The sequence below is a fragment of the Dromiciops gliroides genome, chromosome 1, assembly GCF_019393635.1.
Source record: "Dromiciops gliroides isolate mDroGli1 chromosome 1, mDroGli1.pri, whole genome shotgun sequence".
NCBI classification, from domain to species: domain Eukaryota; kingdom Metazoa; phylum Chordata; class Mammalia; order Microbiotheria; family Microbiotheriidae; genus Dromiciops; species Dromiciops gliroides.
In genome coordinates, this window is record NC_057861.1 from 64,557,839 (window position 1) to 64,581,401 (window position 23,563).

Here is a 23,563-nt window from a genome sequence, read left to right on the forward strand (position 1 = left end):
AAAGGAAGCTGCTAAGCACTGGGAACCTCCCCCGTTGCGCCCTACACTGCTCCAGTGTTGTCTGTCTCGGGGAGAAGAAGTGGCTTTCCTGGGGCTGGGAGGAATCTGGGGTGAGGGGGGCCAGCTCCACGTTTTCTCATTGCCCTCCTGCACCCTACCTAGGTGGGATAGGTTCAGAGACACAGAAAGGCCCAGAGAAGTTGCCTTCCCATCCAATCCAGGTTCTATTCCAGCAGATCCAGTCCTTCTGCTCCAAACCTTGAGGGATTGCTCAGCCTTCAATGTGAAAGGTCCAAATGTGAATGAAGCCTTAGCACTTCATCTCCCCCTAGGAAGTTTTCTGCACTCCATCCCCCCTCCACCCCCCTCATGTGTTCTGCAGCAGAATCCCCAGCACCCCAACCCCCCCATACACACGCACACACACAGACATGCACATACACAGACATACAGAGACACACAGACACATGCACACATGCACGCACACACACGGGATAAAGCAGAATGAGACAAAGGAGGCAACCAACAGGGGTGTTTACAGCTGTTTTTAGTGGTCTTTATATACAAGAAAAATGAATGTTTTGCGTTTCATTTTTGTCCTTTTTTTTGGGTTTTTAAAATTATTTTTAAAGCCCCCCTCCCCCAAAAGTGCATTTTAATCCATTTCTTTTTTCTCCCACACGTTATAAACACTCAGATACAGTCCATGGAATGTCTTCTCTGTGCTTGAATCTGCTGGCTGGGAACCCCCCCCCCGACCCCCAGGGCTCTGAACCCCATTGACCACCTTGCCAGCCCCCCTTCCTCTGCTGTTGAGAGGAAGGGAACGGCTGGAAGCTCTTTTGTGCCTCTCCCCGCTCCACACAGCAGCCACTCCCCCACGCGCCCCAATAAAGTTTCAATCTGTATATATAGATATAGAGAGAGCTAGACTTGGCTCTGGGGACTCGGTCGTCCTGCAGACACTATGCCCCCCCAGGCTCAAGCCGGACTCAGCCGCACGCTTCCTCTGCTTAAATAACTCTTTAAAATAAACTGCAAATATAAATATCTTTCTTTCTTAAAAAATAGGTTTCTATTCTCCAATCCGGCTGCCTGCACACTCTGAACTCCGGAGCTGGGGAGCTCCCGGCTGGGCAAGGAAATGTCTGGCATGGGGGGGGGGGGAGGAATTGATTCCCCAGAGTACAAAGACTCCTCCCCTGTCCCCCACCTCCCTCCTCCCTGGCATCTCTGAGTGCTTCAGCCCTCCTCTCTCTCACCCTCCAGTCCCTGGGTTGAATCCTTTCCTCCATGCTGACCTCCAGCCTTGGCCATGTGCAACAGAACCACTCCCTTCCTGGTCAGTGGGTCTAATTAGTGCAAAGAACAACACCCCAATCCTCAAGCCCCCCCTTCTAAGGTACCTCTGGCCCCGAAGCAGGGGCTCTGCCCAGCTCTTGTCCCACTCTGACCTCTGGGGGTAGAACTTGAGGCCCCCCCCAAAGGGGGGGATTTAAAGGGACAGATGCAAGAAGCTTGGTTACAAAGGTAATCAAGAGGGCTGGGGGGGGTTAAGTTTGGGGAATGGCTGTGGGGACCCTATACATGGAGGCAGGGCCAGGTATCCCTGACGGGACCAGGGGCCAGGAAGCCTGTAGGCCCCCTGGGCCTGGTCCTTAGCTGTCCCCCATCCCTGCCCATCCTCAGGCACTCTGGCCCGATGAGGTGACAGCATACTTTGGTACTATGGCCTGACAGAGCCCGTGGACTGCCAGGGCAGCCCCCCCACCCCCTTCATCCTGCTCCTGTGCTCCTGCCCCTTGCCCATCCCATTACATTCACTGGTTCCTGTTTTAAATAGTATTTTTGCATGGTCTTGGTGAGTTTTTTCTATTTTTATTCTCAGAGGGAGAGAGGAGGGGAGAAGCAGCATCAGGAACATAGCCCAGCCCCCTCAAGCCCCTACCCCAGCTGTGAGCTCCCCTCTGGCTGACCCTGTCTAGAGACACCAGCAGCAGGGGAGGGGAGGGAGTTCCTCCTCGGCATCCCGCTGGGGTTGGTCCCCTGAGACCCCTGGCTCCTGGGGAGACTGTCCAATCCCCAGGGTCCTCACCTAGTGAGCCCTGGCCCAGTAGCGGACGCACAAACACGGCTTTACCACGATGGAAGGAAGGAACAATTTTGTCTTGTTGCTGTCATTTAAAAACAAAACCATGGAACAAATCAATTTGGCTGTTTCTGCTGCCGCATTGGCATGTTCCCCCCACCACCACCACCACCACCACCACCACACACACACACACACACTTTGCTTTTCTGTGTTTGCTTTTTTTCCTGAAATGCAATAATTCTTTGGCAACACTTTATCACAACCTTAATTTAAAAATAAAAATAAAATCAATCCAGGTTTATATACACTATGTGAATGAGCAGGGAGAGCCGGGCAGCCTGTCTGAGGTCCCATGCACAGGGAAGGAGGTTAAGGCAGAACGGGCCTAGGGACAGGAGGTTCACAGGAGGGGGCGGGCTGGCGCGCAGGCAGGCAGCAGGAGAAGGGGAGCGGGTTTTAGTGCAAACCTTCTTGAGGCTTGTGTTAAAGTGTTGCCTACATGTCCTATCCCCCACCCCCCCTTCTAACTAGCAGATGAAGGGGTGGTATCTGTGTTCCCCAAATGCAGCTGCCCACCAGGCACTGCCAGGACGAGCCAGGCTCTGGGCCTACAGAGAGGCTTCGGCGTTGACTGCTTTTATTGCTGAGGGGCCCCAGGAAGGGAGGAGGGGAGGTCCTGAGGTCACACCTGGGGAAATGGTCCCCAGAAATGCCCCCCTCCGCTCCCCTCCCCCTTGCTGGGGAGCCTGTCACTCCTCCCTCCCTGGAGCAGATGGTGATTCCAAAATAGCTCACCCTGTGATTTTTCAGGTGTGAAATAGGCCAGGCTGAGGCTGGGAGGGGCGAGAGTAGTCAGCCAAGGTTGGGCTCCAGCCCCATCTCCCGAGTGGGGGGGTGGAAGGATGAAATGGGGGTCCCTGCCCCTACATTTCTGCTCCGCCTGCCCTGTCCCAGGGATCCTGAGACATCGGTGAGCGGGGAAAGGGGGGGGAGGACTTTTTTAAAGCCACCTTCTATGAAAACTTCCCTTTTTTTTTTTTTTTTTTAAACTTCTCGAAGGTGTGCAGGGAAAGGGAAGGAGGGAGTCAAGAGATGGGATGCTGGCGGCTGAAGCTAAGGAAACAGATACCACCACTTGGGGGCTTTGCCAGAAAGAACTCCAAAGTTGCGTCTATTTACAAGTCCGCACCGGGTTTTTGCATATGTGTGAGGGGGCCAGTGCTAAGCAGAGGGACCCTCTAGGAGTATAGGAGTTAGAACGGCCAGGGCACAGGGCCCTCTCCCTGCTGGCCAGAGCCAGGAGCATTGGGGTGGGTACCCCAAAACCCTCTACTCCCAGGGAACTGCAGAAACCCCTGGGAGGGGGGAAATGGGGAGCAGGGCCGTGCTGACAGGTAAGGACTTGAATAGACCTGTCCACGGAGCCTGGCGAGGTCTGGTCTCTGGAAGATGTTTCCCCAACACCATTTCCCCATTCATGGCCTAAATGAGATGGGCATCCCAGGGAGAGGCCCTCATTTGACAGTCAGTGCCTTAGAATAAAAAGAAGGGTGTCAGGAGCAGAAGAGGCCCTGAAATCGGGAACCCCCCTCATCCTGGGGCCCCACTGAATATGAACAGGCCTTTCAAGATGGTTGCTCCAGGCAGACTCTGTTAGCCATGTTTTTAGTCCGCCACGTTGGAAGGAAGCCAAAAGGCGGGTCCTGAGGGAGTATGGGCAAGGAGTGGGAAATGGGGTGAAGGGGACACGAGGGGCCAAGGGCAAATGGGAGGCAGGCATTTCAGAAAGCCCATTCTGACTGGTCTAGCTGGTTGTAATGTAAGTGATCTAGACAGAGCCCTTTCTCAGAACTCCCTTCTCTCAGGAGACCCACTAGGGCCAGGACCCACATCTCTGGCCAACAATGCCAAGTAAGACATGGAGAAAAACCATGAGAGAACCAAAGAGAGAACAAAATGGAGGGAGGGAAGGAAAAAAAAATCATCTCAACACAAAACCCCATACTCTTGCCTGAGATTCAAGCTTTGTTGCAATGGGCAAATATTCTAGAAGGTTCTAGTCCTATTGCAGAACCCCCTAAGCCCAGTTCCTGGTTCTACTGCGGGAAACAGAAGTGGATTCTGCATCAGTGGGTTTTTCTTTTTATTGTTTTTTACAAAAATAAATTGATTTTTAAAGGAATTTCTCTGCTTTTTTTCTTTTTTTTTGTAATAATCACTTTTTTTGTCTTTTTAATTTTCCATAGAAGTTGGTTGCAACTTGTAAACATGTTTTTAAATTAAGAATTCAGATAAAGTGTAGTACCCGTTCCATCACAAAGTGCTAAGACTTCAAACGTGGTTGGTTTTTTTGTCTTTTTCTACTTTTTTTCTTCCATTTTATAAATTTTTTTTTTTTTACTTATTGCTTTCACTGCATCAAACATCTCCACTCTCTCTCCTCCCCCTCCCCACCTGCCTGGCCCTGGTCCTGGCACCAGCTGCCCTGACCAACCTGCCTCCCCCCTCCACCCTCTCTGCCAACATTCACCCTGTGCTGCCTCTCTGGAAAGGTGTTTGAAAAATAATCTAAAAAGTGCTTTTTGAGGGGAAGGGCTTTGAATCTCTGAACATCTCTTTCCCCAAGGGGGGCTGGAAAGGCCACACAGGCTGTTAAGTGGCCCCCCCACCTCCCCTGGCAGGGTGAGATGACGGGGTCCCTGATACGGCTCACCCTGGCCGGGCGGGGAGGGGGGGGGTTGCAGAGATGGAGAGGAAGCCCACAGAGCAGGGACTCACACTAAGTAGTTAAGTGCAGAGGCAGGAGGGAGGGAGGATCCCCTCAGTGTACCCCACTCCATTTCCCCAGTCCCCCCATTCCTGGGCCTCCTCTCCTCCTTTTATTAGCCCAAGAAAATAAATATATTTGGGTTTCAAAGGCCAGGAGAGAGGGGGCCCAAGTAGGCATCTAGGAGCCGTGGCCCCCATTCTCAGCCTCTCCCATACCCCAGGAGAGTCAAAGCAGGAGTTGGGGGGGAGGGGAAGAAGGGTGGTTTTGGGGAATAGGAAAGTTGTGCGAGGGAGGGGGTGGGGACAACCCCCAATAAGTGCCCTGAGGAAAGGGGAGGGGTCAGCGGTGTGCAGAGCAAGAACAAGGAGCAGGGTGGGCAAGGGGCTATTTTAACGTCCACTAGCAGTGGACGGACATCTTTTAAGGTCTTGTCTGAAAGACTCAGGAAGAAGGACCCCCACCACTCCCCACTACCCCTCCTGACATTACTTGGGGGGAGAGGGGGTGGAAGGGAACCAACCAACCAGTGAAAAATAAAAACCCAACTGTCAATCACCCCCACCCCACCTTGAACCCTCCAGAGCCCAACCAGGCCCAAATCAAGTCCTGGAGTTGGGGCCTGGAGCCTGTCACCAATGCCACCAGGAAAATGGCCTTGGACAGGCCAGAATCCAGATCCCTGGGTCCCCTCCCTGGTGGAGAGGGGGGATGGCAGGCCTCGAAATAGTCTTCTTCTAAAAAATCACGGGGTCCTGGAAGGGCAGGGGGTTGGAAGAGGGAGGGAGAAAACATCATTAAAGAGAAAATCGGAGGATAGAACTAACTAGATTTTGTGACGCTTCATATATATATATGTCTATATATATATATATGTATAGAGAGATCTGGATATAGATAGACTTTTTCTGTGTGTTTTTGGTTTTAGGAGAGTCCGGTCGCTAAGTTACCGTCAGCTGACCCTCCTGCTACATTCAACCTGCCCGGGGCCTCAGGCTGGGGCTGCTCTTCTTCCTCGTCCTCTTCCTCTTCCTCCTTAAAGTGCTTCTCGGGCCGGTGGCGCCGGCCGTCCTGGGCCACTGGGGTGGGGGCTGGCGCAGCCCCTGCCCCCGAGTCGCGCACCCGGGGCTTCCGGCCTCGGCGGGAGGGGATTCCGTTGCAGCCGTCCTTCTTGAGGTGCCTGTGCAAGTGGTCGGAGCGGACGAAAGTCTTGAAGCAGCTCTCGCACTGGTAGGGCCGCAGGCCCGTGTGCACCCGCATGTGGTTCTTCAAGTCGTAGTTGTGGGCGAAGGCAGCTCCACACTGCTGGCACAGGTAGGGCTTCTCCCCCGTGTGCTTCCGCATGTGCACCTTCAGCTTGTCCTGCCTATGGGGGCAAAGACAAGGGCTTAGCGGGTCCTATTCTGACTGGGTCCTGCCACAGGCCCTAACCCCGACCCCCGACCCCCACACAACCCAAGAACATAGAGGGGGCATTCCCCACAACAGCCCCACTTCTGAGCTGGGAACAATTCTAGGGCCAGACCATCTAACTGAAGTCATTTTAGAGATATGGGAACAGAGCCTTGGAACAGGGCAGAGACTCGCCCAAGGTCACCAAGGGTGACAGAGGGGGTGAGTGAGGCAGACATGAGCCTAGGGCTCTGAACTAAGCCTCAGCAAGTGACTCCCACCACAGAGAAAGAGGCTGGGAGGGAAGCCCCCTCCTGCCTCAGAGGGAGCAGAGGCACAGGATGGTCTTAGCAGCCCCAGAACAGCCATCCCTCAATCATCAGGCACAATCACCTCCCCTTTCCTTCACTCCAAGTGAGGGAGCTTTGGGTGGTTTTTCAAGGGTTCCTGCCACACCCAGGGCTGTCCAGGGGAAAACCTCAAAGCAGGAAGGGGGTTAAAAAGGAGGAGGGTCTCCAAAGGTGCCCTGCCTACCCTCATAAGGAAAACGGGGGCTCTTCAGGTGTCCCTCCCCTTCCCAGAGCTGCTTGGAAACTACCTGCCTGCTGTGACCCAGACTTTACCGAGCAGAGGTTACTAGATTTGAGGAGAAGCTCAGACCTAGAGCTAGAAAGGGCCACAGAGGCCCACCCCCAGTCCAATCCTGCGTTTACCAAGGAGGAAGAATGCAGTACGGCCCCCTACCCCAAACCGTCCTTAGACACCGCCTCCTTCCCATGCAGAGCTCCCAGAGGCCTCCTGGCAGAGACACGGGAAGGGATCACGAGGCCCTGCTCCCCAGGGAACCCGAGGTAGAAAGGAAGCCCTTCATCCACCCTGGAGCTGTCTGCTGAGCAGAGGGGGCTTCCTGCCCCCAGGCCCAACGCCCTCTAGTTGTCACCCTGCCCTAACAGCCAGAGCCCCAGGGGGCCCCGGGGGTCTCCACTGCACTGCCCCATTCAGCTTCCTGCCCCCAGAAGGACAGCATCTCCTTCATTGCCGTCTGGCTGCAGCATCTGGCACCCCACAGGCATTCAAGGTCTGTTGACTGACTGACTGACTGACGGATCTCTCCCACCCCCCACCCCCATCTCTGTACAGCCACAGCAGCACCATCATCGATGGGACTTCTGCAAACTCCAAGTGGCCCGGTCACTTTCCCATCCATTGTCCCACCGGATCCTCACGGCAGCTCTGAGAGGGAGGCTGAGAGAGAAAAGCACTTGCTAGAACAAAGGTCTCCAGTTTGCCTCCATGCTGCATGAGGGCTCCTGCCTTTGGGGGGGGGGGGGAACACCCCTTTGGCTCCCAGCAGCCTGGCCTGGGAGGGGCAGGGGCCCTTCCCGGCCTCCCAACAGTTGCCCTTGGTGAGCCGGGGCTGGAGGTGGGAGGCAGTGGGTTTCCTAAGCCCTTGGTGACGACTGTATAATTATGGTCCAGGCTCTGCCACAGGCCCCTGTCTTACTCAATGTGCCTGGTGACTCACTGGGGGCCCCTGCTGACTCCTGGCCCTATGGGGGGGAGGGGCCTAGCTGAGGGGGCTGGCTGGGGGTAGGGTAGGCCTCAAGCCCCTAGTCAGGGAAGTCTCAGCTGCAAATGCTAACAAAGGGCTGTCTGGGACCCAAAGGTCAAAGGGACCATGTGGGGAGAGGCCCAGGGGCTCCCAGAGCCAGGCACCAGAATCCCATCGAGAAGATGCTCTGAGAGGCTCCAGAGCCCAAAGCTCTGGGTTTGAGTCTGGGCAACACACCCCTCCCCCCGTGACCAAGGACAAATCACTTCCCCTCACCAGCTTCAGTTTCCCCATAACTAAGAATAATTCAGGTTTTTCTAGTGCTTTCTTTTTATGTCTCACAAAGCTTTCTTCACAGCAAGCAGCACATACATTGTCCCCATTCTGCGGATGAGGAAATGAGGCTGCTCCAGGTGACTCGAGTGAGAGGGCCTAGAACCCTGCTTCCTCCTGGCTCTGGGTCCCCAGCTTTCATCCTTCCTTCCCCTCTCAAGGGATAAAAGAAGATCCCCAGACACAGGTGAGTGAGAACACCAGGGATCCTAGTAGGAGGAGACATAGCCCTCACCCACTGCCCCTGCACACGGCCGCCTTTGATTCAGAGTGAAACTGAGCTCTGGGCTGGGGAAGTCCCCAACGGGCCCCCAGGGAGCCAGGGGCTGGCACAGAGCAGGGCAGGGGGGCACTCAGGAGCCACAGCTGAGGGCCGGGCATGTGGGATGGAAGGAGACGTGTCTACCCACTGGCAGCTTGAGGCTTGGGAGCAGAATTCTGGCCTGCGGTGGCATCAAGTGTAAAGGGAGCCTTGGAGTTTGCTTGGTTGGGAGTCAAACCCGGGTTCAAACTGTGACTCTTATGAGCCGTATACCCCTGAATGGACCCAGATGGCCTCCCCTGACCAGACCTGAGCCCCTTCAGACTAACACACACATATACACTGGGCCAGCACACAGACAAGCACGCTCAAAGGTGGACCTTGATGGGGACGTTTGAAAAGACTGCCACTCCAGCCTTGGCGCTTGGCCCTGCACTGGGAAGGTCCTCTCTGGGCTTTTGGCCCCTTTATGGGGCTCCCCGTCCCCAGCCCTCAAGCCTCAGGAACTGCTCCCTCCTGCTTTCACAGACCTGACTGCCAGGCCACCTCTGGGTGGGTCCCCATTCCTTCAGTATCCTGGAAACTCCCTGGGTCCGTTCCTTTCCTGGCTGGCCGATCTCTCACCATATGAAGCCAAGCACAAACCTGAACACCCCAGGAGGGCTCGGGGAAGAATTACAGACTGATCAGGCTCAGGCTCACACCTTGGCAACCATGGCTTCTGCTTCTCCTTGGACGAAGGGCCTGGTAGCTTCCATTGGGCCCCACGGGCCCTGCCAAGGCAGCACCTCCTGGGCCATTTTTCTTTCTAACTTTAGGGGCAAAAAGACCTCAGAGATCATCTAGTTCAACCCCCTTACTGGAAGGCCAAGGAAAGGAAGTGACTTGCTTGAGGTCACACTGTGAACAAGTGGCAAGGACCAGACTAGAAGCTGGGTTTCCTGACTCTGGGCTCTCTCCACCACCCTGCGCTGGCTCTTGGTACGTACCTGACATTCCAGGCCTCTACAGCATGACACACCCCTACTTGTCTTTCTTGCCTCCCCTTCTACTAGAGTATGGGGAGGGGATTCTCTGGCTTTGCCCCCTGTCCCCAGGGCTCTGGCAGAGACTGAAAACAACCTTATTCCTCTCCTACCCCTCCCAGGCTTGCTGTGCTGGGAATAAAGCTGGGGAGGGGGCCAGCCAGGGGCGCAGGGAGGGCCCACAGAGAACCTGGGACAATGGCATCTTTCTTCAGTTTTCCCACTGGGTGGGGCTGGGGGAACCCCAGGCTGGGCCCAGGGGAGAGCTGAGTCACCAGCCCCAGAGAGAGAGAGAGAGAGAGAGAGAGAGAGAGAGAGAGAGAGAGTGTGTGTGTGTGTGTGTGTGTGTGTGTGTGTGTGTGTTGGGGGGAAGGGAGGAGGAGCTCTTGGGGAAAAAAAGAAAGGGCAGTGAGGGCTGGTGGCAGAAGCCAGCAGGGCTGAGGGCAGGCAGGAGGAAGCAAGCTTGCCTTTGCCCCAGGAGCCAGCTCCTCTCCGTGCCCTGGCCTATCTCTTCAAGTCAGTGCAGAGTACCCTGGTCCCAGACCTTTACCTCCTTTCTGAGGCCCAGTGACCTCTGCTCTTTCAGACCCTCTTCCCCATCCATTCTGCAGCTGCCCCAGAGGCCTCAGAGTCTAAACTCCTGCCCCAAGCAGGAATCCAAAGAACCACACACACCACGTCAGAGCTAGAAGGAGGTTGGGAGATCACCACCCTGAGGAGGAAACAGACCCACAGAAAGAAAGCAGAAGGGCCCAGAGCCATAGAGCTAGGAGGCATCTGAGACAGGACTTGAGCCTGGAGAGCTTGGCTCCGGGGCAGAGGTCACCTTGCCCCTGCTCTGCTGCCTGGCCACCCTGCCCGCCCCCCCCACCCCCAGCCCATGAGCCGGCCGGCCACCTCACCTGGTGAATCGGACTTTGCAGATGTTACACTCATAGGGTTTTTCACCAGTGTGGGTGCGAATGTGACGGGGCAGCTTGCCCGCCCCCTGGATCACCTTCTCACAGATGGGGCACTTCTGGAATGCTTTGGCCCTGATCTTCTTCTCCACCTTCTGGGACCACGATGGATAGACATCGCCCTCATGGGAGCCACTGAAATACTTCAAGTAATAATCCATGACGCCCTCGTCCTCCTTGCGTTGATCCTCCTCACTGCCCCCGCCACCAGCCTGCCGCCCCACTGAGGTGATCATCTGTTGCAGCAGGGCGCTGGCGGCCAGCCCGTCCACCTCTGCCCCATCGCCGTCCTCCCCGTCGGCTGTCCCCGACACGAGGCCGGGGGAGTCCCCCGGCTCCGGTGCCTCGGAAAGGGAGGCAGCTTCCTCCTCACCCCCAGCACCAGCGCCACGACCTCCATAGTGCCCGTTCTGTGAGGGGGGGAAGAGGCCGGCCCCTGAGGCTGCCTCCTCGTCACGGTCGGGCCACAGGCCCTGACTGCTGTCTGGGTCAACATCATTGGCCTTTGGTCGCTCACCCTGGGCATAGAAGTCCAGGCCATTGCATTCGCCACCAGTGGCTGCCGTGGCTGCAGCCGCTGCCGCCACAGCCGCCGCTGCCGCCTCCTCGTCCTCCTCATCCTCCGGGCCGGCAAAGTTGGGGTTGGTCCACGGGAAGTTGTTAGGGAGGCTGTTTATGGGGTTGCTCTGGAAGAATTCAAGGTACTCCTTGGCTCTGAGGTGGTTCCGCTGATCAATTTGATCTACTAAATCCATCTGGTCATTCTTGGCCAGAATTTGGCGGTCCAGGAGGTCGGCGCACACGTCGCTGACGGCCGGGATCTCCAGCAGGCGAGCAGCGTTGAGGATGTCACTGACATTGGATGTGCTGACGGTGAGGGTTGCTGTGTAGGCAAAGTCCACCAGGGCCGTGAGGGCCTCGGCACTCACAAAGTCGATCTCATAAACATTCTGCTGGTCCACCACAGCACCCGATGTGAAAAGCTTCTTGAAGTACTGGCTGCAGGCAGCCAGCACCGAGCGGTGTGTGGGGAACTCTCGGCCCTCCACCAGGATGACCACGTCACACAGTAGGCCATGGGTCCTCTGTTCATTCAGGCTGCTCAGAATGTCGCTGCTGTGGTCAGGGAAGGGGATCCCAATGGGGCCGTCCACACCACCGGCCATCTTCCACGCCAAGATCTGGACAGGGCAGGGGAGAGGGGGAGAATGAAGCTGTGCCTATGGAGCAGCATCTGCCACCACCCACCACCCCCAACCACCAGCTTCCCTGCTTCTCCCCTTCAGGAAGAACAGAACAGGGTGGCCAATGTCACTGGGGCCAAGCCTAGTTCCTCAATGACCCCCATAGCCACCAGGCCCTTTGCCACTCCCTCCGCTCACCCTGTCCCCTCAGGCTTATAGGAGCAAACCAGCACCGTCAGGGCCCAGCTTCCCCAGGAAGAATAACCCCCACTTCCCTCCTCAGAACCCTCATGACCCCAAAAAGCTTTCCTCTGTGAGGAGTCTGTTGCTCCAACCAGGCGGATAAAAATACTCTTATCTACTTGTAGCCCTGAACCCCCAGCACCAGGCTGAGGACTTGCTGCTCAACTAAACGACTCCTTCAATGAGAACAGAGCAAAGATCCAGGGGTCCCCTCCATTTCAGACTCCCTCACTGAGCAGAGGATCTGGTCTGGGTGAAATGGAAGGAACTACAGGGCCAAGCCCCTTTAGAGATGAGTCAGAGGGACATGATGGGGCTGTTGTGGCAGACTCACTGAGACCCAAACCCAGACCTCCAGCCACATCAGGGCCCATCAGGTGCACACTAACAAGGAGGAATCTGAGACACAGAGACATTAAAGACCATGTAAGACCAACCCATTCTTTTAGGGAAAACTGAGGCCTAGAGAGAGGAACTGACTTAATCAAGGTCACGAAGAAAGTCACACATAGAACTGAGACAAAAATAATAGTGGGCTTTTACATCTACAAGATGCTTTCCTCACAAAAATCCTAGGAGGTAGCTAGTACAAAATTATTTCCCTCATTTTACAGGTGAACTTTGAACAAGGTTCACTGACTCACCAACAGTCATAAAGCTAGAAAACAGTGGATTCAAAACTTGAACCCAGGACTTCTGACTTCAATGCAGGGCTCCTTCTGCTGCCTCTAAGAGGCAAGCCAAGCCAAGCAAATAAGCATTAATGAAGAGAACCTCGATCTCTCCACCCCACCCCCTCCATAGGGCGTGTAGTGTTCAGAGCCCCAGCTTCAGCAGAGGAAATGAAAGAAAAAGCCAAACTCGACTGGGGTCCCAGAATCCAAGCCTTAGAAGGGAGGGAGGCAGCTCATCCAGAATCCAGCCACAAGCCAGATCCTGGTGCCTGGTGTCCATTCTGGAAAAACCTTGCTACAACTGATGTGTTTCCCACAATATCTAGGGCCCAAGATGCTGCTGAAAGTGAGGAGCCGGCCGAGGGAGGAAGTGGTGGCCTATAAAGTACCGCGATACTGGAGTGGTGTTTCCTTCCCTGCCACCCAGGGGGCAGCCCACTGCCTGGATCCCAACATCCACTATCCAATTTTCCCTTAAAACTGGGGCTTCCTAGAACCTGCACACGCGCGCGCGCACACACACACACACACACACACACACACACACACACACACACAGCAAGTCACAGATGACATTGCCTCAGTAACCATACAGGATAAACTTGCTGCTTTCTGGATGCAAAGAGCCCCCGAGGACACGGTGCTGGGCCCTCCCTGTGAGTAATCATGGGGAAATCAGGCTGTTTGCCATCTGGAACTCCCCAATAGGGCCCTTCCCACCATGAAAGGCTCCCCTAAAGAAAAGCAGGTTCTGGCCCTGCCCCCCCCCCCCCCCGTGTCCTCAAGCTCCACCAAGCTCGGGCCTTAGGAAAGGTCGATTCTTGAAGAGCCAGAACTGCATAGGCGGTGGAGCAGGAGAGTGGAAAGTACCCTGGCCAAGAAGCCAGATGTGGGTGCTGGCATCCTGGCTCTGGCACAGATGTGCTGTGTGACCTCAGGTAAGGCACTGCCCCTCTCTGGGCCTGGTTCCTTCTCTTTAACATAAAGAGATGGAAGAAGATGATCCCTACGTTCCTTCCAGCTTTAGGGTTCTAGGTTTTAGCCTTCCCCATTGGTTCCCTGGGCTCTCTAGAATGTGGTCCCCCCGCCCAACTTCTTCCCTTTCTGCTTTTTCCAGCATGGTCATGACTCATCCACCCACCCACCCACCCAGCTCCCTTCCCTGTGGAATCTCACCCAGATCTGGGGGAGAGTGAGAAGGCCCTGTCCCCTCCTGCCTCCCCCAGGGCCCTGCCAACTCTCCTCCCCCCAGTCAGCAGGAAAGGGTGGACACAGGCCTCACAAGACAGGGGGTCACTTCTACTACAGAAATGCAAGGACCCCCAGTCTACCTTTGAGTTGAAGCTGGGGCCAAAGAGAAGGCAGTAAGGCTCTGCCCTGCATCAGGACCTGGGGCCTGCAGTTGCTAATAGGGGTTATTCTCTTCCCTTACGTTGTCAAGAGCTGATGGGAGCCCCAGACCTAGCACCATCCAACTGTAGCCCCAGGAAGTTCATGCTAGGGTCTAATCTGGATCCTTCAAGTTATGGCTTTCCAATCTCCCAGAGGTCAGAAGCCTGGTTCTAGGAGCTCCCAGGAAGAAGGTGAGTCCCCCTCCATGAAAGCACTTTGCAGCTCACGAGTTAATGAGCATAAAGTGATATGCAAACCTTAAAGTAGTATAGAAATGTCAGTTATTATTATTTGCAGTAGCTGCAGCTCAGCTACAAGGGGGAGGACCAGCTAGCCAGCAGGTCACGAGGGTTCTGCCCTGCTCTGCCCTGCCCTGCTCTGCCCTGCCCAGCAGCCCCACCGGATTACAGACTGCCTTTTGTGCTGGCTGGCCTCCTGTGAGGCTCAGAATAGTCAGGATGGGAGACTACACTTCCCAGGAGTCCTTTCCTCTCCTGCCTCCCCCCTCCGTGCCTGCTGTCTCATCCTGGCTGTTTATCAAGGCTGCCTGGTCCTTTTTACTCCCCTCCCATTCAGTTCCAACTTCCCCCTCTCCCCACATATATCATAGGGAGGGGGAGGAGGGGAGTCAGCAATTTGCTACAAGGCTGCTTGGGGGTAGGGGTGAGAGAGAATCTGAGAGGGTAGAAGATAGTGGGGGGCAGGGTGTGTGTGCTGGCCAGAGAGAATTACAGGATCTAGTTGCTGGAAGGACCTCAGAAGCCAGCAACTCCTTCACTTTATGGATGGGGAAACTGAGACAGAGAAAGCAAGGGCTTTGCAAGGTCATACAGCAGGCCAGCAGAGGGCAGGGGAGGGGGATCTACAGCTGGCACCACCCCCAGTGATCCTAACAAGGCTGAGTGAGTCCTCCCCACCCCCCCAGCCTATGCCCCTAGGTCAGAGGAAACAGGCCCAGGAGCTTTGCAGGCCTGCTCCAAAGCAGCTCTTATGAAGGTCTATAACCTTCTTTCCCAAACTAAGCTCCCTCCTAATCTCCTAACTGTGGGTAGTGGGGCAGATCAGGGCTTGGAGTCAGGAGCCCTCAGCTCACTCTACAGCCAGCTGGGATAATGAGCTTCACTTTGCTTCTCTGGAAAACAGGGAACCACTCACTTCTCCCCCACCCCCCCCCCCCCCCCGACAAACAGACAGACACACACACACACACACACAGAAGCAAAGTGATCTGCAGACCTAAATGCACAAGGGAACTGTGCATTCAGCCTTGTATTACCCATATTTGCTGGCCTTGCTCCAGTGCCTCCTTGCTACTCTTCCCTGAGCCTCCAACCTCTTCTTTCTATCCTTCCACTCCCTTCCCTTCCCTCCTCAGTCCAGCACTAGCCCAGAGAACAGAAACCAATCAGCACATGAGCACAGATGTGGGAAAGCTGGAAAGCTGTTCTGTAACGGGGAGGGCCCCAGGAGCAAGGCCTCAGGCTCCGCCTTTCCTCTTGATAAAGTTTGTGTTGATGAAGAATTTCCCCATCATTATCCCACTAGGTCTTCCTCCCATTAGTCCTTGGCATGAGAGGGAGGTAATGGCTATTATTCCCATTTTACAGATGGGGAAAGTGGGACCTAGAGAAGGAAAGGAGACCATGGCCCAAGGAAATACAGCAACAAGTTTGGGACGCTTTCCCTTGCTTCTGGCTGTTGTCTAGGTTCTGCCACCTTCGTGGGACTGGTATCAGACACCCATCAGGGCACAGTAACATCTTTCTGACTGATGTGAAATGGGGGATCAGCTGGCATTCAGAAAAGGGAGAAGGCAGTAGCATATACTCCTGCCCTTCCTGGTGCACCATCCCATCAAATGTGGCAGGACCAGGTACAAGAGTTCAAATTCAGCAGGAATTCAGCCTGAAAGGTGACCTCCATAGTCAACTAGAGTCAACTGTGGATTGTCCAGTGAGTGGCCAATGGGCAGCAAATCCCCAATCACTGGCTCAGGCTTCTCTAGTAAGGCATACAACTGCCTTAAGACCTTGCTCCTGGTGAGCTCAGCTTGTTAACAGCTATCCCAGCCCCAACCCTACTGCCCAGAGCGACCCAGGAGGGCCCAGAGCCCCCAGCTGGACTTCTGGCCCTGCCTCTTATAAGCCATGTGGCACTGGACAAGGCAACGACCCTCCCTGATCAATTCCCCATCTGCAAAACAGTCATTATGATGAGACCAGACAGAGCATCCATCTCTCTCTCTCTCTCTCTCAACTCTAAAGGGTTTTACAAATGTAGGGGATTAACATGAGAGGATCACAAAATGCAGAAGGCAGAAGGGACCTTAGAGATAATCTAGTCCTACCCTCTCTTTTTATAGAGGAGGAAATTGAGGCCCAGAGAAGGGAAGCCAACTGCCCAGTCACACAGGTAGTAAGCAGCAGAACTGCAATTTGAAGCTGGGTCCTGACTCTACACCCAGGGCATCTGCTTGTCCTTTCGGGTCCCTCTAATCCCTGCCCAGCAAGGGAGAACTCTCAGCCCCCCCACCCCCCACTGCCCTGTCCTCCAAGATAGGAGAGTGTGGTGTAAAGCAGTCAGCCTCCCTGGCCCTCCACACAGTCCCGCTGTTGGCACTGCAGCAGGATTCACTTTCTCTGCTCTACAGTGTGCCTGCAAATGCCCATTCTATTTGGTGTGTGCTAAATTCAGAAAATAAAAATGGGGTTTGTAAAAAATATTCTGTGACCTTGACTCAGTGTTTGAAACAGCGCTCTGTCCCCGGGCCCAAATCCTCCCCACATTTCCCAGCCTAGTTTAAATCCCAGCTCCTCCAGTAAATGGGCCCTAGCAGGGCAGTCCCAGGCCATAGGGCTCACTCTTCTTCATTCTAACTACTATCATCTGGACCAGACTTTTATGAGCTATAAAATAATCTACAAGACACAAGAACATATAACATAGTGGAAAGTGCAGTGGTTTGAGGGCCAAAAGCCCTGACCTCTGCCACTTTACCAGCTGTAGGCTCTGGGCAATTTCTCAGTCTCAGTTGCTCATCTGTAAGATGGGAATAATCTTACAACACTACCCTCCAAGGAAGGCTTGGAGAAAAGGCCTTTGCAAACTTTAAAGCAACCCAGAAATGGGAATTCTTATTAGATTAGTACTTAATTCACCCCAGCTCTCTGATGAGTCTTTCCAAGTCAGAGCCCAGGCCCAAAAGAGATGTGGAAGTCAAGTCATTCTCTGATTATGGAAGCTCTGTCCAGGTAAGGAGACTGAGTTAGGCAGAGTGGTTGAAGCTGGATGTGTGTGCTGCCCACCATCTCTCATTAAGGGGTCAGTTCCTAAGCTATCTCTAGAGAGGGGGCCAAGATGCTGACCCACAGAGGGGTAGAACATAATAGCCACCCTTGTACCATGAATGGTGGAGGAGAGAAAATGGGACGGGGGGGGGGCCGGGGAGAGAAAAACCCAATCTTTCCCTCAACCAATCTGGGATATGGGAATAACCAGCACCCTTCAACCTCCAGGGGCAGGAAGAGCCCAGGAGAAGAGGCCTCATTCAATCCCCTGCCTGTTAGCAGGATGGTGCCCAACCTCACCCACTGGCCAAAAAGGCATCTCTAAGGGTTCAAATGGATCCATGAGGGGCAGCTAGGTGGCACAGTGGATAAAGCACCAGCCCTGGATTCAGGAGCACCTGACTTCAAATCCAGCCTCAGACCCTTGACACTTACTACCTGTGTGACCTTAGGCAAGTCACTTAACCCCCATAGCACCGCCAAAAAAAAAAAAAAGAATTCAAATGGATCCATGAACTCAATGATTTGGATGTCCCACCAACAATGCAGTGGGCAAATCATCCATGGCTATACAAGTTTTGTCTATATACTCCCATAAATTCACCAGCATGGGTCCCTTTCTCACCTCACCTCCTGATGCCACACAGCTACCCATCTACTCTGCCTTTTCAACTATGCCCTGAAGACTTCTCTTTAACCCTATTCTTCCAAGTTCCTCCCCAGCTCCCTCCCACCTACCATGGACCTTTCCAGGGCCCTCTAGGTGGCACAGAGGACAAAAATCCTGGACTTAGAGTCATAAAGACTCGAGTTCAAATCCCGCCTCAGACAGTGGCTGTGTGACCTCTGTCGGCCTTTGCTTCCCCATGTGTAAAATGGGGATAAGAACAGCACCTACTTTACAGGATTCCTGTGAGGGTCATGTGAGGTAATATTGGTAAAACACTGTGCGAACCATAAAGTACTATATGAGAGCCATATACTATTACCATGACATTCTCTAGGGCCCCAACCCTAAATTATCTGCAACAGCCCTTGGAACACAGCACATAAGATGTCTTAAGGGCCTTTGGAGACCACAAAGTCCAAGGTGATCATCTGTCAGATGGGGAAATAGAGGCCCCAAAGTGGGAAGGCCTTACCCAAGCAATCTCTTGACAACATCTCCAAAGCAAATCACTGCTGGGGAAGTTGGGAGGCAGGTTGGAACAGGACAGCCTCACAGCCCCCCAGTTTAAGACTCATTGCCTTCCAACCTCCCTCATCATCCCACCCAAAGTCAACATCTGCCCAAAGTGCCCCAGCCCCAGCAAGCTTCAAGGGCCTAGATCTTGGGGCCTGGAGCTCAGGCTCTTGGTGTCACGAGTGGGTCTGCTCTGCTCATGGAGGAAAGGGAGCTGGAATGTGCAAGGGAGCTGGGGGGGGGGGGGGAGGGTCCAGGAGGGGATTTCAGAACTCTAGAAAAACAGGGCTGAGAAAAAAAAAAAAAAAAAAAAAACAGGGCTAATTAAAGCCAGCAGCAGCCCCTGGTTCTGACCCCCTCAGCCATCCTCTACCCTCTTCTTTCTAGAGATGATGGCTGATAATTGCATTCCCAAACCTCCCTGATGAAAGCTGCTCTTTCAGGCACTCTGCCTAGGTTTAATGAAAGGTTAAGGGGGCCCAGAGCTGCCAACCAGCTACATCCCCTCCAGAACTGAGGAGAGTTTAAACACCAAATTCCATTCCCCAAGCCTTGGGTCCGAAGAACAAGCAGGGCACAGAAAGGCAAAAAGAGGGAGAGGCAAAATGGGTAACTGGGGTGAACAACTTCCCCTAAAACAGAGAGAGAAGAGAGTAGGGACGGTGAGTAAATCAGCCCTGAAAGACAAGAGTCCCAGTTCTGCCACTGATACATAGTGGACCTTGGCCCAGCCCTTTCCCATCAGGGGACTCAGTTTTCCCATTTATCAAATGAGGATGATAACTCCTGCCCTGTCTCCCTTCTACGGATGCTGTGAGGATTAAATGAGAAGCTGGGATGGGCAAGTGCTTCAGAATAACCTCTTACATTCCTGTGGCCCTTTAAAGTTTCACAACAACAGTATGAGGGGGGTAGTGTCGATCTTATGGATGAGGGCAATAAAGCTCAAAAAGGAGGAATCTGCTCAAGGTTCTAATAAACATCACAGCTCAGGGACTTGGATCTTCTAACCTCAAGTTCACAGCTGTTTCCACTCAACCATCCCACTGGGGAAGGTTGGCAGTTCCAGAAAAGCAGGTAAATGGGCTTCAGGAAACTGAGAATGCCCACCCCCACCACCCCCACCACCTTCAGGCATCCTCCAATAGGTGGATCCTTAACGACTTGGTAGCAAAAACTAGTGCTCCATCTGGATGTGAACCAAGGACAGCTGGGGCTAGAAGCCTTGGGTTACCTAGGACTACAGGGCAGGAGGTCACAGAATTTGTCCTGGTCATTTGTTCCCCATTCCCCTGCCCACTTACATCTTTCTAGGGAGTCCAGGCTGAAGAAGAAAAGGAGCTAGGACAAAAGAGTGTTAGCTCTGCTATTTGGCCTCTAACCCCAGAGCTCAGAACCCCCCCCCACACCCCAGCAAAGTCAGAGACAGGGATTCCCCCCACAAACGGCTCAGAAGTGGGGCAAATCAGAACAAGATGTTAGGGACCAGGATCAAGGTCACCCAGTAAACAAGGAGCAGAGCACGGGGGAAGAGAAAAGCACTGGATTTGGACTTAGGGGATGTGGAGCTAAGTTGTGGCTCTACCACTTACTGGCTGTGTGCTGGGCAAGTGGATTCACAGTCAGTCAATGAGCATTTATTAAACAAATACCACATCAGTCTGTCAATAAACACTTATTAAGCACCTACTATGTGCAAGGTGCTGTGCTCTATAAAATGGGAGTTACAATGCCTCTGCTTTTCATGGGGTGCTGGAAGGAAAGCCCTTCCTAAACCTTAACACACAAGAGAACCGGTAGTTACTACTCTCCTAGCAAGGGGCTTCTTGGTCCAGATCTCCAATCAGCAGGCCGCATCATCTCACTGCTCCTGGGATATGGAGAGCTTGGTGGGGAGGGAGAGCAAGCTGAAGGATCCACCCCGCCCCCATAGTTCCAGGTTCAGTCTTTCCATCCTGTTCTCCTCTCCACCCCCCTTCATAATTAAGCTCTCCTATGTTGCAAGGTTCCTCCTAACTGGTTACTCCACCCTGACCTCCGAGCCAATTCCCAACTGTGTCATCAGGACTACATTTAATCACGAAGGAATGCCTCTTGATGGGGGGAGAAGGGAGGGTCTTGGGGGAGGTTTGAGGGCAGCAGTCCCTTAACCTGCCCCTGCCAGCCTGGCCTGGCCTTCTAAGAAGGCCTCCGGCAGGGCCCAGAACAAACAGACCAGGGAGACATTTTATCTCAGATTTATTGCAACCAAATGGGGAGGGGCTTCCTGCCCCAGGCCTTAAAGGGGCAGATCCTGTACTGGGGAGGGGTGGGAGAAAAGGGAAGGAGTATCTGGGAACTTGTAGAACCCACCTGGAGTGGAAGGCAGGAGATGGGTGGGGACAGAGGGGTGGGGTGAGGCCCTTGGGTTTAATTCCACCTGTTCAGCTCACCTAGGTTGGTCTCAACCTCAGGGAGGGGAGGGAGGCTCTGCAAGGAGCCAGGAAGAGCTGGCAAACAGCCCTTATTAGCCAGAATGGCCCCACAGAAAGAAGCCCTGGGTGCAGAGCCTCCGATTCAACAAGGTTTAAGGTCACAATGAGAAAAGGCAGAAGTCCCCAAGGCAATGAGGGCAGGTTCCCACTGATCCTGCTAGAAGTTGGCCAAATGCTGATAGGTTCCCTCAGTATCAAACCGTCAACAGCCAGGATGAGAAGGGGTCAGGAAACTGAATAGCTATGAGGGTCTAGGCACGTCTGCCCTAGAGAGCCGTAGGAAGAACAGAAGAGCTGGTATACAGAAGAGGGAGCAGACTTGTTGTCTGTGGCCCCAGACTTTGATCGTCCAAGGGCAGAGAGAGAGAGAAAACAGAGAAAGGCAGGTTTCAGCTCATTAAAAAGTACTTGATAGGGGCAGCTAGGTGGCGCAGTGGATAAAGCACAGGCCCTGGATTCAGGAGTACCTGAGTTCAAATCGGGCCTCAGACACTTGACACTTAACTAGCTGTGTGACCCTGGGCAAGTCACTTAACCCCCATTGCCCGGCAAAAAAAAAAAAGTACTTGATAACAACAAGAGCAATCCAACAATAAACTTGGGCATCTCCAGAGGTCATGACCTCCCCATCCTTAGGGTTAATCACAATATCAAGAATTGCAAAGACTCCTGGAGATCATCTGGTGTGACCCACAACTGATGGACAAGCCCTGCAACAATGTCCCAAGCAATGATGACCCCAGGGACAGGGAGCTCACTATTTCTAGGGCAGTTTGTTCATTCCACTGTTGGACAGCTCTAATTGTGAGGAAGTTTTTACTTACATCAACCTGAAACCTGCCTCCCTGTGACTTCCCTGCCTCACTCCCACTTCTGCCCTCTGTGGCCAAGCAGAACCAAGCGAATTCCTCTTCTGCACCAGTTGGCCTTCCGAGACTCACCAAGAGCCCGTTTCCCCCCCCAAGTCTTCTTAAGCTGTGGCTGGACAATGACCTGCCTGATCAGCTGCAGAGGGGATTCCTGCCCTGGACAGGGGGTCCAACTAGATACTCTTAATGGTCTCTTCCAGCTCAAGAATCTGGGGCTCCAATCCCTCTCTAAGTGGGCAGTGGCTAATGCTGCCACTCTGCTGGGGCCTATAAGCAACTCACCTCAGTGTGTCTGGGGCCTCAGCCTCCAACAGCCTTTACCCTTATCCCCTCCCCTTCCAATTCTTTTACTCCTTCAGGGTCCAGGTGTACCTTACTATCCCAGCCCCATCCCTTAACCCTGGGGGAAATACTGTTATCCTGGGAAAAACACACACACACACACACACACACACACACACACACACGAACACACGAACACAGGTACACAAATGAATACAGCAGGCTGCAACAGGCCTCTTTTCCTCAGAGATAACCACTAGTCCTCCCTGGGGTGACACAAACTAATGGCCAATTTGAGGGGCTTTCTCTTCCTCTACTCACACCCCCCCCTTCCAACTCCCTTCTCTTTCATCCTGGCACTGAAAATGACAATATTTCAGGTTAGCTTTTACTTTATTTGTGGTGAATAGCACCTCTCAGGGCAGAGATCTTTTTCACTTTGGGAAAGCGCGGGGGAGGTGAAGGGGAAGACAGAAAGATGAGGGTTTCTGGATAAAGCCCTGCATGCCTAGCACCTGGGTGAACTGAGAGCCTCACTCAAGGACAGGGAGATAACAAGAACTTACTTCTTACTTTCCTTTCTCTAAATGTTAACAAGTCTTGAGAGAAGCAAGTTGGAGAGAAACAGGTTCACAAGCCTGCACCTGCCCCTTCTCCTGCCCCCCAGGAGTCTCCAAGCTCAGAAGCCCAGATGAAGAGGGGAGGGCAGATCAGCTCCCCAACTCTCTTGGCCTGTTGGGGCAAGAGGCTTTAGAAGGGAGGCAGATGGTACCTGTAGCTACAAGTCTGCGTTATAGCCCATTTCAAAGCTCCAAAGTTAGAGAAAGTCAGAGGTGGGAATGATCAACGGGTTTCCAAGTTGAACCAAGAGAGCAGAATCTGATAGATGGCTGGGAGTGGGGAAGGGGAGAAAAGATAGGGAGGAAAGGAGGGAGGGAGGGGAGAGAAGGGAGCGTAGGGAAGGGAGGAGACTGTTTCAATTTGCATCTATCAGCACAAGTGAACTCCAACCAACCAATGGGAGGGTCCTGGCCAAAATACCCTTGGGAGTACCGCCCCTAAAGGACACGGCAACGGCTCAAGGACCCCTGCCACTCCCTTTTCTGACATAGGCTGATTCTGGCTCACGACCAGCTCCCACCCCCAACTCCCTAACAAAATTTCCTCCCCTCCTTCCTCCTCCAAAGCAAGGCCCACTTTTCCCCAGCCCCCAGTGGACCTAGTCCTGTGCTAGGAAGGGACTGTTCAGAAGATCAACTGAAAGAAAAGACAGTCCTGGGCCTCCTGAAGCCTCTCTCTGGTCCCCACATGACTGTAGCCCTCTTTCCTCCTACTTGACTCAACAGTTTCCAAGAGCTGAATATAGCAGAAAGCTCCGTAGGTCTGCAGTTAGAGGGACTGGATATGAGTCTGGACTTTACACCTACCAGCTATGTAAGTCTAGGCAAGTCACTTCTCTCTCGAGCCTCATGTGCCTCATCCGTAAGAGGGCAGCAGACTAGACGGCATCTAAGACTGTTTGGAGTCCCAAGCCTCCAATCCTGAAGCTTACTCTACCTTCCTAGGTCAGTCCACAGAGGCCTCTCTCTCCCC

General features: G+C 53.7%; 1 protein-coding gene across 5 annotated transcripts in view; it reads right to left on the reverse strand.

Moving 5' to 3' along the window:
- Positions 1 to 530: 530 nt before the first annotated feature.
- The window catches only part of ZBTB7A (zinc finger and BTB domain containing 7A), a 30,562-nt gene continuing 7,529 nt past the window's right edge, over positions 531 to 23,563 (reverse strand). For all 5 annotated transcript variants that reach the window (XM_043985427.1, XM_043985396.1, XM_043985404.1 and 2 more), the window contains exons 2-3: positions 10,326 to 11,563; positions 531 to 6,225 (exon numbers count right to left, since the gene is read on the reverse strand). In XM_043985427.1, the coding sequence (XP_043841362.1) occupies positions 5,784 to 6,225; positions 10,326 to 11,548 (1,665 nt within the window). In that variant the 5' untranslated portion in view covers positions 11,549 to 11,563 and the 3' untranslated portion in view covers positions 531 to 5,783. The remainder of the gene's footprint in view (positions 6,226 to 10,325; positions 11,564 to 23,563) is intronic.